At 35.1% G+C, this 20,621-nt stretch overlaps 1 protein-coding gene across 2 annotated transcripts in view; it reads right to left on the minus strand.

The window, feature by feature from the left end:
- LOC136030495 (uncharacterized) overlaps positions 1–19,505 on the minus strand; it is a 56,682-nt gene extending 37,177 nt beyond the window's left edge. The window contains exons 1-2 of one of the 2 annotated variants that reach the window (XM_065709518.1): positions 19,449–19,503; positions 12,315–12,612 (exon numbers count right to left, since the gene is read on the minus strand). In XM_065709518.1, the coding sequence (XP_065565590.1) occupies positions 12,315–12,594 (280 nt within the window). In that variant the 5' untranslated portion in view covers positions 12,595–12,612; positions 19,449–19,503. Of the gene's footprint in view, positions 1–12,314; positions 12,613–19,448 lie in introns of both variants that reach the window. The other variant, XM_065709519.1, reaches the window with a different exon arrangement.
- Positions 19,506–20,621: the final 1,116 nt, after the last annotated feature.

Below are 20,621 nucleotides of genomic sequence, written 5' to 3' on the forward strand. Positions count from 1 at the left end.
TCCTGGCTGAGTGGATACAATCAGTTAATTGTATACAATCAAAATTGACAAGAATCACAATGCTTTTTTTACGACTACATGTCACCCACACTCTTTCTTCTTTACAATGGTTCTTTGCATAGAATAAAAATTGAACAGAATAACGATTCTTATTTCTAGTCTACAGGCTGCCCATACTCTTAGTTTGTTACAATAGTTAGTTGTATAAAATCAAAACAATTTATAATCACAATGCTTCTTTCTATGACTATATGTTACTTACACTCTTTCTTATTTACAATAGTTAATTGCGTAGAATCAAAATTGAAGAGAATCACATTGCTTAATTCTACGACTATAAGCTACTTATACACTTTTTTTTTACCATAGTTAATTGTATAGAATCAAAATTCTATAAAATCACAATGCTTAAGTTATCCACACTGTTTACTCTTTACCATGAAAGTTCTTAAGCCGAGCTGGCCAGCCATGACAAACAACAACAAAGAGATATAAATGAAAAGACAGCAGACAAGACTGCGTCCAGCAGAGTGAAGAGATTAAAGACTAAAACAATGCTTATGTTTCTCATATATATAAACTAGGCGTCTTCAGCACAAAAGAAACAAAAAAAAAAAAAAAAATGAAACTAAATTGAACTAAAAACAAATAAAATCAGCACAAATATTAATAAAATATAATTGTCGTAACCGATCCACGTAGGGAACAGAAGTTATTAGAATTACCTCGAACTAACTAAGTATAATGTGTAAGAATTGAAATGAATTTAATTACTCTGTTGCTAAATAATCCTTTTATAAGCTATTCTTGAGGTAATTCTTGTTGGTCTAGTAAGAAATCTTGTCCCCTGTTATTATGTAAAATTTTAATTTCTTTATTGACTATTGGTTCATTTTTAAAAAGGTTATCATAAATTCGGTCAATATTTGAATTTCCCGTGTCTCTATTTATGCTATTAGTTCTTATATAGTTTCAATAGCCTCCCTTGGCCACTAAGAAAAACCTCTATCATTGGAAATAGCAATAGCATCATCAAATTGTACAAAATGTTCAGGATGAAAGAAAATATTTATCAAGATGATTGCTTACTTGTAGGGTTTTTTTCTATTGTTTTGTGATTCTAAATAATTTTTCTTAAGAAATTATTTATGAGTTGTACCAATATAAAACTTCTCACACGAACAAGAAATTTTAAGGATCCCAATTTCTAAATTTCTCCAGATGAAACCCTTCTCCGAATGAGGGAGACTAACTCGTTTATAATAGCTATAAGATATTATATCCTGGCTTAGAATCCGGTACACAAGAACTTGGGATTGAATTTTAATTAAAAAAATTAAATTCTTTAATAACTAATTCATATTTTATACATATTTATACCGTGTTGGCTTACTAGGTTGTGCAGAGTGAATTTTATAGATATCTTTAAGTTATTTGTTTCCAAATTTTAGTTTATAAGTTGTACATTTGGATTAAGGGACATTTCAAGTTAATTTTTCTCGGAAATTTAAGGAAACTGGGAAAAGGGCAGGTAGAAAGTATTGCACCAATATATTGGACCAGTCCAAATCTATTATTATACTTATGTGTTTTTATCAACTTTTGTACGTTTTACTTTTGTGCGTTATTTGTGCATTATGTTTAAACAGCTGACGAAACATCACAACGGTAAGCAATACGGTTACATCATTGAAAAACAATTTGGAGTCCTTTTTAGTGTATTCTCCCATGTGTAAAGATATGACATACGTCTCTTGTGTTCTACTTACAACTTTTATAAAAACACAGAGGACTGTGCAAAGAAAGAAAATCCTATCTTGCTTTTTATTACGAGTTGCTTTCCACGGTGAAGATGCCAACAACATTTACTTTATTAACGTAAACCTAGACCACCACTAATAAGTCCGTCAACCAACAAAATCCCAAAGATTGCTAATTACTATTTTCAAGAATTTGTCCTTGTCTCGCACTTTTTATTGTTGGCGCTGAAAAATTCAATAGCCCTGTTATTGAAGATAATAGTTTTCTGTTTGGTGTAAATTTTTCAAAACAACTTAAATATAGCTATAAAATACAATCTGCACAACCTAGAATGCCAATACGGTATAAAAATAACGAAAAAGAATTAATAATTAAACAACTTCTTTTAAAATTGTAATTCAATTCCAAGCCCTTATGTACTGTATTCTAAGCCAGGATATATTATCTTATAGCTTTTGTAAGCCAACTGATTCTAATCATAGTTCCCCTGAGAAACACTGCCTATTCCACCTTACAGAAGTTGTCATCTCCACGACATAGGCCAATCACTCGGTATATGTTATTTTATTCAAGTAACCCTGTTATTGAAGAAAATAGTTTTCTGTTTGGTGTAAATTTTTTAAAACAACTTAAATATAGCTATAAAATACAATCTGCACAACATATAATGCCAATACGGTATAAAAATAACGAAAAAGAATTAATAATTAAACAACTTCTTTTAAAATTGGAATTCAATTCCAAGCCCTTATGTACTGTATTCTAAGCCAGGATATATTATCTTATAGCTTTTATAAGCCAACTGATTCTAATCATAGTTCCCCTGAGAAACACTGCCTATTCAACCTTACAGAAGTTGTCACATCTACGACATAGGCCAATCACTCGGTATATGTTATTTTATTCAAGTAACCCTGTTATTGAAGAAAATAGTTTTCTGTTTGGTGTAAATTTTTTAAAACAACTTAAATATAGCTGTAAAATACAATCTGCACAACATATAATGCCAATACGGTATAAAAATAACGAAAAAGAATTAATAATTAAACAACTTCTTTTAAAATTGGAATTCAATTCCAAGCCCTTATGTACAGTATTCTAAGCCAGGATATATTATCTTATAGCTTTTATAAGCCAACTGAATCTAATCATAGTTCCCCTGAGAAACACTGCCTATTCCACCTTACAGAAGTTGTCACATCCACGACATAGGCCAATCACTCGGTATATGTTATTTTATTCAAGTAACCCTGTTATTGAAGAAAATAGTTTTCTGTTTGTTGTAAATATTTTAAAACAACTTAAATATAGCTTTAAAATACAATCTGCACAACATATAATGCCAATACGGTATAAAAATAACGAAAAAGAATTAATAATTAAACAACTTCTTTTAAAATTGGAATTCAATTCCAAGCCCTTATGTACTGTATTCTAAGCCAGGATATATTATCTTATAGCTTTTATAAGTCAACTGATTCTAATCATAGTTCCCCTGAGAAACACTGCCTATTCCACCTTACAGAAGTTGTCACATCCACGACATAGGCCAATCACTCGGTATATGTTATTTTATTCAAGTAACCCTGTTATTGAAGAAAATAGTTTTCTGTTTGGCGTAAATTTTGAAACAAATAACTTAAAGATAGCTATAAAATACAATTTGCACAATCTAATATGCGACTTAATTATTAAACAACTTTTTTTTATGTTCTGAGTCGTAATGAGTCTTTTCTTAGTAGGGGGCCTCCTCGATGCCAGTCATGGAGAAAAATTGCTCAGCGTCGCAAACCACCGAACGTGAGGATCCCTTTCCTTCCTAGAGGGACAACTGTGAAGGTCAGACGATCCAGCTTCATGGGAAATGGCTTCTGCTAAGGATAGAGAGGAGTGTGTTACCGCTATCCCGACAAATTAGCCATGAAACTCCTTCTATTAAATATGAATGTTGGAAATGGCAAATAAGAAAGTAAGAACTCGTGCTACCACGTCTGGGGTAACCGACGGTATGAGACCAAGATTTGCAAATTGTGAGAATAATAATGATGATAATGAAGGTAATGTTGATAATGAAGATAATGAAAATAATTCTGTTACCGCGTTCGGGGCAGCCAATGATCATTTATCCGATTTGACGACTCTCCATTCGGAGAGGACGTCGTATCCCAAAAAACATATCCCTCACTAGGAACCCTAAACGTACGCACATTAGCCAAACCAGAGAAAAGAGAAATAGTCCTAAGCGAGATGAACCTTTACCACTGAGACATCGTTTGACTATCTGAGACTCATCTTCCCTCCTCAGGAATAGAAAGAATAAACGAAGTCACGTTCATTATGTCTGGAAGAAGTGATGGAGTTCTCGCCAATTTGTTGGTCTCCTACTCTCCAAGCTAGCCAAACAGTCTCTTCTTACCGTCCATCTTGTCTCTGGACGTATAATCGCCATTAGTCTGAAAGAATTTATTGCCAACATGACCGTAATCCAAGTTTACGCCCCGAACACGTCCATAAGTGACAAAGAGGCCGAAGAATTCTATAGCCAACCCCAAGACACCGTTGACATGGCTTCCAAGGAAGATGTTCTGTTCGTAATTGAGGACTTCAATGCCATCGTCGGACACTCAAATGATGGACTTGAAGACGTTATGGTCAAGGTCGGGCATGGGCGGCAGAGCCACAGGGGTGAAATGATCATCGACTTTTGTCGGGATAACGAACTTATCATAACGAACACCATATTCAGTCATATAGAACGGAGAAAAGTTACTTGGAGATCCCCTGACGGCCGCACTGAAAACATGATTGATTAAATACTTGTTGGCAAGCGTTGGAAATCATTAGTACTGAACACAGTCTCCATAGCTGGTGGCGACCTCGACTCTGACCACGTTCTAGTCATGTCTGAGCTCCGTTTGCGCATTCGGTAGCCCAAACAGTCTAAGGAAAGCCTACCAAGATATCGTTTCGACCTGCTAAAAACATAGAAACAAGGAACAGGTATAGAATAGCACTCTCAAACAAGTTGTCAAGAATCCAACCAATAGAATCTCCAACAGCAGAAGAAAATGACCGATTGATCGACGAAAGTACATCCATCATCAGAGAAACTGGTAGTGAAATCCTGAGAATTCAGACCCATTCGGATAAAACCCCATCAGATAAAAGACCCATCCGAAGTTATTGGTATATGTGTGCAGAAGGGCGCCTATGCTAACAAGGTAGATCGACATAGCAAGGACCAGTACAAGAGGCGGAAGTGCCCAGTAAAAAAGAAATTCCGGCAAACTCCACGACACTGCGTCAATGACAAACGTCTTCAGTGTGAAGAAGCCATTCAAAAAGGTAATAGTCACTTCATGTACAAGAAAGTCCGTGAACTGTCAAAAAAGAAGTCCTGGGCCGCTCCTACACAGTTAGATAAACACTGGCTCCCAATCACGGACTCCGATGGAAGACGAAAACGATGGAAGGATCACTTCAATGAAAAACTGAACCCCAAAATAACGTCCCACTCGAACATCTTACTATCTTTCCCACTATAGCAGTACCTAGTAGACCCAAGCCCTCCTCCACTAAGAGATGAAGTACTTTCAACAATAAAATCTTTAAAAATTAATAAAGCCCAGGCCTGGATGGTATTCAGTCAAAACTATTTAAAGCAGGCCCAGAAGAAGTGGTCGATATCTATCACAAATTCATAACAAGTTGCTGGGAAACCGGCCACTTCCCCAGAGCTTGGGCGAAAGCCACCATTGTCCCTATTTTCAAAAAAGTGGAAAGGGGCGACAGTAACAACTTTAGACCAATAAGTTTAACTAGCCAGCCGGTGAAGATCCTTACAAAAATACTCCTTGAGCCAATAGAAAATGTTGACCCCTTCGTCTACCTAGGGAGCCTCCTAACTTCCGATAACGGTTGCTCAAAATCAATCAAATGCAAACTTGGCCTGGCAGGCGCCAGCTTCAAGAACCTCTTGCCAATCTGGAAAACCAAGACTTGGGTCAGAAGGGCTCTTCAACTCTCTCATAATCCTAGTTACTTTATACTCAAGCAAAACTTGGTCGTCAAAGGCTGATGATGAGCGAAGAATCTCCGCATTTGAAATTAAATGCCTTAGACGGATTGCAAGGATTACCTACATTGACCAAGTCTCAAATGAAGACCTTCGAAAACTACTCCGTTGTCCCCGCACCATCATGGATCGGGTCAGAAGCTAGCTACTCGGCTGGCTTAGTCATATCCAGTGAATGTCGGCAAACCAGCGTCCAAAAATCACATTCGAAGGACGGGTTAACGACGCACCCTAGAGGCCGACCTCGTAAAAGATGGACTGACAGCTTCCCAGCTCATAACCTCCCCCAACTACTTCGTCTAGTGCCTGATAGATCAAACTACCGTCACCACATTCATCATTTCCTCAGAAGAGAAGAAGCCCCAATTAAAAAAAGTCCCCGGATGGGACTTAAATCCAGCTAGCCATAAATTCTTTTTTTTTGTTTGATTTGGAATCCGAATAGGTGAGTTACATCTATACGCCAGTCAGAATTTTGTTTTATTTCTTTCAGAAGAACTATTCAAACACAACGACCATCTTTTCTAAGATTGAATTTTAAAGCACTAAGAATGTTTAGGGTTATGAGTGGGGTAAGATGGGTAAGCACCCCCCTCCACTTGTATATAGAACAATTATTGTTCCTTTCATTCACATTATTTTAGGCTGTGGAAAAAGGATTTAATTCTTTTAACTGAATGAATCGCAAGAACCTAGAAGTATGCATAATTTCCGTGTGGTAGTATCGGAAAAACTGCACAATAGGTTAATGATGTTGATAAATTGGAATAAAAATTTATTCACCATTACTCAGCATTTTCATTTAAAAATTCGAGGGCAGTGAAGAAATTTAGCTCAACTTCGTGAGTCGGTACTCAACGGCTGCTTCTCAAGCTGTTTTGAGAGTCTGTTCCTTTTTTTCTGAATTCCAAACCTGTACAAAATAGAAGGTGTGGCCAGTTTCAGGGTTGCCAAAACAAAATGCCAGTCACTGATGGGATACTAGAACCAGAGTACAGACATATAGGAAGTATATATTCAAACCGACCAACCAATTGACTGCAGGGTACAGATTTGATGACTTGCATAACTCATGATGGCTGACTCTGAGATTTTAAAATAGTTAATGGGGTAGATAAGGAGAACAGATAGAATGAAAGCCAAGGTTATCTATATACCAAATTAATGAAAAGTACGAACTTGTTAGCTACAAATCCGGCTGATGTTCTTATACTGAAAACAATAACAATCACAATTCTTATTAATCATTCCTGTAAAACGTATTTTGGCTGTTGCACCTTCTCATGCCTATCTACCAAAATGTGGAATTTTGAATTGTTCGCCAGACGACAGATGATGGATGCTTTTTTATTTGTTTGTTTGTTTTTTTTTTCCTGGGGTGATCATATCGACCCAGTGTTCCTAAAATGTCGCAAGAGGGCTCATTTTAACGAAAACCAAAATTTCTAGCCTTCTTTTTAAGTGACTAAGAAAATTGGGGGGCATCTAATCCCACTCCCATGCTCATTTTCCCCCAAAGTCCCCAGATCAACCTTTTGTCAACCTTTTGAGTAAGTCATTTTGTTCAGCAGAGTTGAAAAATCTAATAAGTGTGTCTTTGGGGACATCGTAGTCCACCACAGTCCCCGGGGGAGGGGCTAAAAGTTACAAACATTGACCATTGCTTACATATAGTAATGGTTATTTGGAATGTTAAGTAATGGTTAGGGGGCGAACCCCCTCATATAAGTAATAAAAATATACAAATATAGAAATTTGCTACGTAAGTTAATTCGTAAGTTACCTATATTTATTACAAATAAAACATTAGTGAAAAAAAATGAAAAGTTCTAGCTGCATTTTTAAGTAACCGAAAATTGGTGGGTAACTAGACCCCCCCCCCCTTTTTTTGCTTATGAAAATAGTCCGTTCAAAACTATGAGAAAGTCATTTAGCTCAAAAAAATTATAGAAATTTCGTTTTAATTATTCATGTCCCGTGAGCCAAAATCAAAATATGCATTATTTCAAAAACGTTTGGAAATGAAATAAAAAACAAGTATTTTTAACTGCAAGTAAGAAGCAATTTTAAAACTGAAAACTAGCAGAAATTATTCTTTATATGAAAGAGGATGTCCCCTCTTTAATGCCCCGCTCTTTAAGCTAAAGTTTGACTCTTTCTCACAACTCTACCTTTCAAAACAATAAAACACTTTATATACACTAAAATATATATAATGTAGATATAATTGGTCTTTGAGACAAGGGCAATTAGTGCCTTTTAGTGTATCTTTCATCCAATTTCTAAATTTTGGAGAAAAAAATACCTTTCTTGTAGCTAATTAAGTAAAAAAAAACTTTTTTTAACTGAAATTAAGAAGCGACGTTAAAACTTAAAACGAACAGAAATTAATCCGTGTATGAAAGGGGCTGTTCCCTTCTCAACGTCACGCTATTTGCGCTAAAGTATGACTCTTTCTCTTAACTCTACTTTCTTAAACAGTAAAAAAACTTTAGCGTGAAGAGCGGGGCGTTGAGGAGGAAATAACTCCTTTCATAAACGGCGTAATTTCTCTTCGTATTAAGTTGTAATGTCGCTCCTTACTTTCATTTAAAAAAAGTTTTTTTTTACTTAATTAGCTACTTAATTTCTGAACGTTTTTGAATTAATGCATGTTTTGATTTTGGCTCTCCGCACATGAATAATTAAACCAAAATTTGTATATGATTTTTTTGCTATATGCCCTTCTCATAGCTTTGATCGGACGATTTTGAGAAAAAAAGAGCGGAGGAGGAAGCCTAGTTGCCCTTCAGTTTTTTGGTTACTTAAAAAGTCAACTAGAATATTTCATTTCTTACAAACATTAGAAAAACGCCGTAAAAAAAATACTTGAAAATACTAAAAATATTTAGCATAAAGAGCGAAGTATCAGGAGGAAGTGAACCACTCATATGCATAATAATTTTTGCTTGTTTAAAGTTTTAATGCTTCTCCTTACTTTCACTTGAAATAAGTTTTCCATAATTTTCATTGTTTTTTTAATAATGCTAGAAAATCCTGCACCCCCTTCATGGGAATTCTCTTCCCCCGAGACAAATTCATCTATGCATAGATACTCCCCAAGTAGCCTCCTCCCCTCAACCCCTCCTTCCAACAAAAAAAAAATCCCTTAAAAGCCTCCATGCACTTCCTAATAACCATTACTGTATGTAAACACTGGTCAAAGTTTGTAAATTGCAGACCCTCCCATGGGGACTGTGGGAGAGTAAATCGTCCCCAAAGACATAGCTGTTTGGTTTTCGATTATTTTGAGCAAAAACGCTATCTCAGAGTTTGGATCTAGTGACTTCTGGAAAAAAAATCTTGGTCACTTAAAAAGGGCACTAGAACTTTTAATTTTCGCTATAATGAGCCCTCTTGAGACATTCTAGGACCACAGGGTCGATACGATCACTCCTGGAAAAAAACACGCAGCCGTGATCTATTTTCTGGCATAAAACCCAAAATTCCATATTTTTGTAGATAGGAGCTTGAAACTTCTACACTTGGGTTCTCTGATGCACTGAATCTGATGGTGTGATTTTAGTTTAGATTAAACTACATTTAAAGGGATTCCCCTCCATTTTCTGAAATAAGACAAATTTTCTCAGGTTCGTGTCTTTTGATGGGTAAGACTACACTAGTAATTCTTCTACTTCCCATCATGTAAGAACATTTTAAGGAAAACGTCGCGCTATAATATATTTCAATTCACAATATTAATGTTCAGTAAAAATTTTTGTGTTTGGGCATAAATAAATAAATAACTTCTAAATATATGTAGCCTATATATTATATGCTATAGTATTTAATATATTGTAATTCCATGCTACAATATATTTTAGAAAATATTCAAGGAAAAATAATATGTAATACAAATTTGACTATAATAATTAGAAAGGCAACATATGTCATTTTGGCCGAAAATATGTCATTTAAGTGTAATGGATAAATTGAAAATGAGGTATCAAACGGTACATTCAGAATTGTCCTATATCATATTGCTACAAAGCTACAAAAAGATACATATCAATTTCGGACATGGACAAAATTTGAAGATAAAAAGAGACAAACAACATGAACAAACTTTTGCATTTTTTTGTACTCTCCTGAAAATTTACAAAATGACGTTTTTCAAACTTTTAATAATCACAGCCGAAATATTAATATTTCATAGTAGACAAGAGCTAAAAGCTCAAATGGCACTTGTGATGAGGCATGAAGAGCTAAGAGCCAAGAGATCATATGGTATGAGCTCTAACAAAATTCTGTGAATCAATAGATTGAATTAAAAAGGAAAATAAGAGGCTTAATGCCGGTCAGGATTTTAAATAAGAGCTGTGAGTCACGATGTCCCTTCCAAATATCAAAATTCATTCAGATCCGATCACCCACTCGTAAGTTAGAAATACCTAATTTTTTCTAATTTTTCCTCTCCCTTTAGCTCCCCAGATGGTCGAATCTGGGAAAATGACTTTATCAAGTCAAATTGTGCAGCTTCTTGACACGCCTACCAATTTTCTTCGTCCTAGCATGTCCAGAAGCACCAAACTCGCCAAATCACTGAACCCCTCCCCCCAACTCCCCCAAAGAGAGTGAATCCAGTACGGTTCTGTGAATCACTTATGAAGGACATTTGCTTATTCTATCCACCAAGCTTCATTCCGATTCCTCCGCTCCAAGTGTATTCTAAGATTTCCCCCTCCAACTCCCCCCAATATCAAAAGATCTGGTCGGGATTTGAATCAAGAGATCTGAGACATAAATTCCTTCTAAATATCAAATTTAATTAAGATCCGATCCACCAAGCTTCATCCCGATTCCTCCGCTCCAAGTGTATTCTAAGATTAAATCGTAAGATCAAAATACTCCATTTTCACATTTTCCAAGAATTTCGGTTTTCCCCTCCAACTCCCCCCAATGTCAAAGGATTTGGTAAGAATTTGAAATTGGAGCTTCAAAGCACAAGATCCTTCTAAATATCGAATTTAATTAAGATCTAGTCATCCTTTCGTAACTTACAAATACCTCAATTTTCAAAATTACTCCCCCCCCCAACTCCACCAAAGAGAGCAGATCCGGTCCGGTTATGTCAGTCACGTATCTTGGACAGGAGTCTATTCCTCCTATCCAGTTTCATCCTGATCACACCGATTTAAGTATTTTCTAAGATATCCGGTCACCCCAACTGCCCCTCCAAATTACGCTTGATCCAGTTGAGCTTTAAAATAAGAGGTCTGAGTTACGAGGTCCTTCTAAATATGAAATTTCATGAAGATCCGTTCACTCCTTCGTAAGTTAAAAATACGCCATTTTTTCTTATTTTTCAGAATTAACCCCCCCCCCCCAATAGAGCAGATCCTTTCCAATTATGTAAATCACGTATCTAAGACTTCTGCTTATTTTTCCCACCACGTTTCATCTCGATCCCTCCAATCTAAGCGTTTTCTATGATTTTAGGTTCCCCCACCCCAAACTCCCCCCAATATTACCAAATTAAGTCGGGATTTAAAATAAGAGCTTTGAGACACGATATCCTTCTAAATATCAAATTTCATTGGGATCCGATCACCCGTTTGTAAGTTAAAAATACCTCATTTTTTCTAATTTTTCAGAATTACCCCCCCCCCCTCCAACTACCCCAAAGAGGTTGGATCTGTTTCGGTTATGTCAATCATCTATCTAGGACTTATGCTTATTTTTCCCACCAAGTTTCATCCCGATCCCTCCACTCAAAGTGTATTCAAAGTCTTCGGTTTCCCCCTCCCAACTGCCCCCCCCCCAATGTTGCCAGATCCGGTCGGGGTTTAAAATAAGAGCTCTGAGACACGATATCCTTCTAAATATCAAATTTCATTGAGATCCGATCACCCGTTAGTAAGTTAAAAATACCTTATTTTTCTAATATTTCAGAATTAACCCCCCCCCCCCCAACTACCCCAAAGAGAGCAGATCTGTTCCGGTTATGTCAATCATGTATCTAGGACTTGTATTTATTTTGCCATCAAGTTTCATCCCGATCCCTCCACTCTAAGTATTTTCCATGATTTTAGGTTTCTCCCTCCCAACTCCCCCCCCCAATGTTACCAGATCCGATCGAGATTTAAAATAAGAACTTTGAGACATAATATCCTTCCAAACATCAGCTTTCATTAAGATCTGATCAACTATTCGTAAGTTGAAAATACTTAAATTTTTCGTTTTTTTCGGAATTAACGGGCTCCCCGCTCCCCCCAGATGGTCAAATCTGAAAAACGACTATTTTTGATTTAATCCGGTCAGGTCCCTGATACGTCTGCCAAATTTTATCGTCCTAGCTTACCTGGAAGTGCCTAAAGTCGCAAAACCGGGACCGACAGACCGACAGAATTTGCGATTGCTATATGTCACTTGGTTAATACCAAGTGCCATAAAAATTTTGTACAGATGGAATTTGAAACCTGATTTAACTGGTCCCTACCTTTGGTACAAAAGATTTTATAGGTAGGAGTGTTGGGTAGAGGCGTGAATTCAAACCATCCTTCTGGTAGAGGCAAGAATTTTCCTTCTCTCAGCGTAACACTTAATTTTACAATTTGTACATTTGCAAATTTCTCGGTTCTAAATCCACAATCATATGTCAGTCCATTTGCATTTGGGAATTTACTTTTGAGAGTGGTTAAGAGTAGGGTGCCATCATCTTCGAGTGGTAATTCTATAGTTTGTTCTGAGTCTGGGATTTCCACTCGTAGGAAAGACATTCTTTGGTCTGAATCAGGCTAAAATCGAGAGTGTAAATTAAGTAGAAATATTGAACAGTTGTTTTATTACCTTTGATTAACAAGTGAAACATGCCAATACTAACTGATATTCTAAAAAAGGAGTATTAACGATAATGTATTTATTTCAAGTGTTTGCTTTTCAAACTGCTATGAGAAGTGTTTTTTCAGAAAGGTAATTCTCCGAACGGAAATAAAGCACCTAAAACCTAGGAAAAGCAGAAACAAAGTCATAAAATAACAGATACTTAAAATGACCAGAAATTACAACCAATGAAAAAAGAAACTAAAATGAATAGCCCCACTAAACATAAAAATAATAGATGTAGATGAAAATGAATAAATAAACCATGAAACGTGGAAAACGTTAAACGAAAAATCAGGTCAAACTTGCAAGGAACTGGAAGGACTATAGTTACTGCCTTCCCCCACTCCAATACCTTCTTATGGTCATTGTGCCGTTTGATTTTAGCGGAAAATAAATATGTTTTGAACATTGTGACTTTATTTTTCAAAATGTCAATGATTAATACCGAAAAATTGTAACTAATAACATTAAATAAAAGAAAAATGTAACTAACTAATATAAAAAAACTTTATTTTACTATATATTATTTACTTTATTTTCTAAAAATCTCAGAAAATCAGGAAATTAAGATTTTTTTAATATAGATTTTCATTTTGTAGATTTAATAATTTTAAAATAAAAAGTTTTTTATATTCAAAAGTTTACTTTTAGAGAAGTGTAAATGAGACAATTAGTTTTTAGAAAGCATAGAGGAGAGGAAAATAGCCCCTCTTTTGCCGTAGTAATTACGGTTCATTTAAATTTGAGTTAAGATTTTCTTTTAATTTTTGCTCATTTAAGGATTTTTTTCATCAGTGTCATTATCAGTTATTTTGATATTTTATGTGATAATTTATTTTAGTTTCTCTTAGTTCTGAGCTTCATTTATCTATTGATAAGCATTTCTTGTAATGGAAGTAACATAGTGTTTTTGAATGAATAAATTATCAAAGTTTGTCTGAGATAACCAAAATATGACACACTTATTTCGAAATTTGAAATTTAGGATTGGATTTAACAGGAATAGTGATGATTTTACAATAAGTGATTTGTAAGCTATTTTTATTATACAATATTTGGTCAGATTTTTCTCAGAAGAGATCAGTTCATGCCAAAAATAATTCTTGGCACTTCCATATTCACGACGTTATTGGGCAAGGGGGCATGTTTTACCTTCTTTATTCAAATAGACGAAAGGTGTTTAGCTGAAGCTTTTAGGAAATGTAGAGCAGAATCAAAACATAGTATGTGTATGTAGGCTGCCAAAAGGGTGTTTCTCAAGAAGTACTCAGGGTACTAAGTTAGAACTTAACAAGAATGATGAAATGGAGGATCAATTGGCCAAAATACAACATGTACACACCAGCCCTAATACTAGTGATAATGCAACTATTGTTACTTCCGTTGCGACTTCTACTAAGGGTGTGCATATTACAATGAAAGTTTGAGGAAATATTTAAAGAGAATGGACCTAAGTGAAAACACGCTTTATGCACACCAGTCGTCAAAATGACGTATCAGTAATGACTTAGGAACTGTTAAGCGTTGAAGCTGAAGTTGAAGAAGGAGTTGAAGCTTCTGCGGAACGATAAGGGGGACGTTCAACAGACCAATAGCCAATACGTGTATAATGCTACTGATATGATTGTTACTACTTTTGCCAGTGCTACTCCAACAATACTACTACTACCTTTTCTACTCCACCTGCTACAGCAAATACGACTCTTATTAATGCTAACACTAAAGATATTAGGTGAAGTTTAAGGGAGTATTTAGAGATAGTTGAATTAAAACAGAATACGTTAAGTAAATTAAATTTATCTAATTGGCGTATCCCAGGAATGGCTTAGGGTATTAAACTGAACCACTCAGCTAATAATGTGAGGGAGGACAAATTGCCAAAAATGCAATATGAGCAAGCTGCTTCTACTACTACTACTATTATTGCTACTACTGTAAATGCTACTTCTATTGTTACTTTTACCAAGATTAAAGGTATTAGGTTTAAATTGTAGAGGGAGAATTTGAACTAAGTCAAAAAACAATATGTGAATAATGCTTGTCAAAAGGACGAATTCAGTTGAAACTACCCGTGCGTAATGAAAGGGATGTCGGTTGACCAAAAGACCGCATGTGTATAGTACTAATGCTACTAGTACTACTACAACTACTTTTACTGCTAACACTGCTACTATTACTCCTATTGATAAAGCTATGACTAATGCTACCACAAACACTAAGGGTATTAAAGTGAACATTTCAGTGAATGTTAAGGGAGAAGTTGAACTGCATCAAAACAGATTTTGTGCATACAGGTTTTCAGAAAGGCTTATGAACAATATCTTCGGAAAAGTTTGAAACATGAAGTTGTAATTTATGAGGCTTGAGTTTGCATCAACAAGAACGACAATTGTCAATGTTTTTGATAGTCAAAATATAAGAATATTAAAAAAAAAATTCAGGGAATGTTGACAGAATGTTGAGCTAATTCAAAATGCACTTTTGGCATGCATGTTGCAAAAAATATATATCAGTGATATCCCGAGAAATGATTACGGTTTTGAATTGAAACTTTCAGAATGTTTTGGAGGGGATTTGGAAAAAAACAAAAGGTGTTATACTACTACTACTACTACTACTACTACTACTACTACTAGTAGTAGTAGTAGTACTGCTAAAACTATTACTATTGCTACAGCTATTGATACTCCAGAGGCTAAATGAATTAAGGTTAAGGTTGCAGGGAATGTTTGGGAGGATATTGAGCTAAATCATAATGATCATATAAATTGTCTTGAGTAGCAATGCTTAACGTGGTCTTGGTCGACTCGTAAGTGCCAAAGGGAGACTTGACGGGGTCTACATTGACGTGACAAAACAGGGGTTCATAAATCGTAAGTTGGACTCCACAAAAGTTCATGTGACTTAGATAATGAAGAACTAAATTTTTGGCTTTAATTTACTTATTCGTATAGGCTAATGATATTGATTTTTGAATCAGTTTTTAAAGAAACAGTTTTTGGAAAGTAAATATCCAGATTTAAAAGAAAGAACTTGATCAATTTCATAGCGGGCATAGCATATTTAACAGATTTGTTCAGAAAGTGTCCATTAGATTAACTCAATTTTAGCCTCAATTTTAAACAAGAACGGGTGCAATTTCAGCTTTTCTTGAAAAATTAAAATATATGAAGTGAAACACTATTCGGTGCCAATTTTCCCAACTTTCAAGCTTGCTGAAGGCAGACTGCCTTTATGAGGACATTCAAAGATATGTTAAATATTTAATGGCACTACACGATGATTTCAAAATTACATAATAAGATATTTTGACTGCTTTCAAAGTGCTGGTGAAACTGAGTAGACAAGAGATTCTAGCTGGAAATGATGCAGGTTTTTTGACGGTGGAAATACCAACATAAATAAACGGACATATAGATACCAGTTGTAAAAGGAGCGCATCACCTATATCCTAGGACCAGCTTACAGTATTAAGTAAAATGTTTCAGTGTATGCTGAAAAGGATATTAAAACATCAATAGGAACTATATTCATACTTCCACTAAAACTTTTGCTGCTACAGCTAATTATACTATTACTAAGGCTAAGCGTACTATGCGTACGCTATGTTTGTGCAGGCTTTCAAAAGGATGAACACGGCTATCTTAACAACGGCTTAAAGTATTAAATTGAATATTGCAGGGTACATTGAGAGCCAAGTTAAACTAATGAAAATGAATTATTGGCATATTATTGATACTAACAGCAATAGACTACTGCCATTAGTGCCATTTTTTTTAGGCTCGTGGCATTATTGGGGAACTTTCAGGGCCTATTCAGGAAGATTTTGTTTGTAAATGCATCCAGGTAGTCAGAATACCACAGATGCAATGCTTTGGGAACAGAACATGGTATAAGGCTTTATTTTACAGGGAAGATTGAGAAAGCATAAAACTGAATCAAGGGATACTATGTCAATCCAAATTTTCGAAAGGGAGCATATTATTAAAAACTACTGAAAAATTTTGTCGAGCAAATTAAAATAGTACAGAAAACTGAAAAGATTTAAAACTTTGCCAATTAAAAACGATGAAAAATAGTTCAAAAACCTTTTCCACAAAAGAATTTTTTTAAGAAAAGTAAAGAGCTATATTAAACCACTGATGAATATAAAAAGTTCAATAATAGTTCAATCATAAAACTACAATGAATCAGCATCAATAAATAATTAGACCCAAAACGAACAAAAGTTACAACAATTAGCGAATCAAACTAAAAACAAGTAGAAACTTAGAGAGTAGGACTGACAACTCACCCCATCTTCCTGTGCTTGTAAACACTAAAACATAATTCGGACTTTCCTTAAAATTAAATACATCTTAAATATTTTTTTTTCTTTTTTAACCCCAATATTATAAAGTCTTTCAGTAATGAATTCCCACTCATTTTTTTTTTGTATGTGTTATCTTTGCTAAGATGGTGTCTATTATTTTTTTACGCAAAAATAGGAAGCACAAAATCTGACACTAGGATTGTGTTTCAGCCCGCAATGAAAGAGTTTAACGTATTCAGGCCGAAAAGCAACACAATGTTGCGCAAGATTGACACAAGGTCAAGTCATTTTGGATAAGGGTCACTTGCACTAGGTATTTGAAGTGGCAAGCCTACTTAAAATCCTGGCTTTCCAGCTGGATAAATCAATTGAAAGGCAAGGGTCTCCACACGGTAGCCGATGTTTCTCAAACTAACAAATATATTGTTGCATCGTTTTAGGACAATCACATTTGATGGAAAATTATGACCGGTGTTAAGTGTAAGAATAACACATACCTCCTTACACACAGGAGGTTTGAAGTGTCTACTGTAATTAATATTTTGCACAATAAGAAATAACTGCATATTTAGTGGTTGCAATCCCATTGCTGCACTACGATAATTTACATCATCCTCCTTTTATCAAATCCTCATATAAATCTCAGCATAACTGTTTTTGGGCTGTCTTCTAACAGATCTATTGATTTGCTGCTTATTTCTTAGTTTAGAGTTTGTAAACAACAAAAAGTACATTTAAAAAGTATAGTTGATATTAAAAGTTGGTTTAAAAAGTAAATTTAGCCATATGAATGTGATTCGAAAAGTGTTTCCTATCAGACGTGCAGCCAAATTCATTTTGTCGTAAATATGTCACAGTACTTTAAAGAGGAAATCATTGCAATTAATGATGGTCGATCATTGCCTACATAGAATTATATAGAATATAGGATAGAACTACATAAAATATAGAACATAATAGAACTATATAGAATTGAGACTATATAGAATATAACATAGAGAATAGAACTACATCGAATAGAGCTAAAATGAAACATGAGCTTAAATATCGGATTCGCATTTGGAACTTACTAGTAAGCAGTTGACGTCATAAAAAAAGGCGAACAAATTATTTGGAAACTGTGGAGATGGCTATAAGGCAAAATGGATAACCCCTACTTGCTACTCATTCTTTGGGGAAATGATGAGTTCTGCAGTCGACACAAGTAAGGTTAAGGTGTCCCAATGTCTTGTAATTAAACCTTGCGTAGTTTACTGATTATGGTTAGAACAAGGTTTTGTGCCATAGCTTGTTTTCGTTGAATATTGCAACAGCGTTGTTTTTTTCGGTTGCCTTTAATCAGAGATTATTTTGTGTTTCATCATCCCTCAATAGTATGATGTAAGTTTTTTTTCAAATGCATACGAATTTAACGATACTCATGTAAAGAGATGGTAGATACACATGTATGTGAATGTATACCCTTCAAGCAAACTTGCAGCTTAACTATTCAGGGTAGATAAAGAAACATCGATGCTGAATAGTTTCTGAACCCTGACAATACAAGCTAACTCATTGGTAAACACAACAAGGAAACAATTTCCATAAAACTAGAAACGTGACATCATCAAAACATGGGTACGAGATCAAAATCCCCAGACTACTGACAACGGTTATAGAAGCAGAGGGAATAAAAAACGGGCAAAATATTTTTTATTTTACTCTATAACCAGCAAAGTTTCAACTTTTGCTATCATTTAAGCAAATTTGTCCAAAAGACATTGGTTGTGGTTTCAGCTAAAATAATTAATTTGGTTATTTTCATTGTCCCCGAAAATATAACTAATTCCACAATCTCTATCATACAGCCTACTTTGCTTATGATATAATCAAAGCACCACAAATTTTTATTATTTTTAACATTTTCAAAAACAATTGCAAATTGTAAAACGGTCTGTTTTAAAAAACAGTGGGGGACAGAAGGACCACTTGGGTTAGTAGTGGGGAAATAAGACATCACCGGAAAAATCGTCCAGCGGGCTGATAGTGGAAGATACCCTCGGTTCCTGTTGATCATTAAAGTTGAAACCGTTTTAACACCATAAATGAGTGTTAAGACCACTAGAGTGGAATATTATACAAACTGTTTTCTCAAGATACTTCACTTTGGTTTTTATTTGAAAACTAGGGTTAAAAATTTTTGTCCCAAAATATTTGAAGGCTTTATAATTCTGAAAACAAAAACACAGGTCCCGACTCGAAAATTGTATTTTTTGGTCCACCTAAGAAATTTAAATATAACCTCCAAAGGACTTTTCAACAGAATCGTGTTTTTTACGCAGAGTTCAAGTCTCTAAACTGTTTAAGTCTGATCTTGAGGAGCATGAAACAAATTATTAAACATACAAAATTTCTCTTTTAATAGGCTATACAGATGAATAAATTTATAAAACTTACAAAAACTGAAAAATCCAATATTTCTTAAATTAACAACAAAGAAAACCAAGCAAAACTGATAACAAGATATAAAATTACTTTTTGCGTATTATTATCTCGACGATTCCTTACGTCATTATCTACGAAAAGGAGACATTTTTAGAAAAATGTGGAAATAACACTTAAACGCCATAAAAGTTGAATAATTATAAAGTAAGAGATGCCACAATTTACCAGTGTCAGCAAAAAATTTCACTGTGTAATTCAGAGGCTAACGTGATGCTATAAGCCAGTTCTCATTGACCCTCTCCTTTTTCCAGAATGATAAAATTCAAATTTTGCTATCTAATTGAGGGCCAAATGTGATGCTTTACCGCCAGTTCTCGCTAAACCCTCTCCGTTTTCCAGAATGATCAAATTAAAATTTAGCTATGTAATTGAGGGTCAAACGTGGTGCAGTAGGTCAGTTCTCTTTAACCCTCTCCCTTTTACAAAATGAATAGATTCAAATTCCGCTGTGTAATTAAGGGTCAAATGTGGTGCTTTTGGCTAGCTCTCTTTGACCCTTTCCCTTTTTCCAGAATGAACAAACACATATTTAGCTGTGTACTTGAGTCAGATGTGGTGCCTTTGGCCAGTTCTATTTTACCCTCCCCCTTTTCCAGAATAAAATAATTCAAATTTAGCAATGTCATTGAGGGTCAAATGTGGTACTTTAGGGTAGTTCTCTTTTACCCTCTCCTTTTTCCAGAATGAACAAATTCAAACTTCGCTGTGTAATTAAGGCTCAAATGTGGAGCTTTAGGCCAGTTCTCTTTGACCCTCTCCCTTTCCAAGAATCAACGAATTCAAATTTCGCTGAGTAATTAATGGTCAAATGTGGTGCTTTAGGCCAGTTCTCTCTGACCCTCTCCCTTTCCAGAATTTTCAAATTAAAATTTCGCTGTGTAATTAACGGTCAAATGTGGTGCTTTTCGCCAGTTCTCTCTGACCCTCTCCTTTTCCAGAATGATCAAAGTCAAATTTTGCTATTTAGCTGAGGGTCAAATGTGGCACAGTAGGCTAGTTCTCTTTGACTCTCTCCCTATTCCAGAATGAATAAATTCAAATTTCGCTTTGTAATTAAGTGTCAAATATGGTGCTTTAGGCCAGTTCTTTTTGACCCTTTCCCTTTTCCAGAATGAACCAATTCAA

Source organism: Artemia franciscana, chromosome 8, assembly GCF_032884065.1.
Source record: "Artemia franciscana chromosome 8, ASM3288406v1, whole genome shotgun sequence".
NCBI classification, from domain to species: Eukaryota; Metazoa; Arthropoda; class Branchiopoda; order Anostraca; family Artemiidae; genus Artemia; species Artemia franciscana.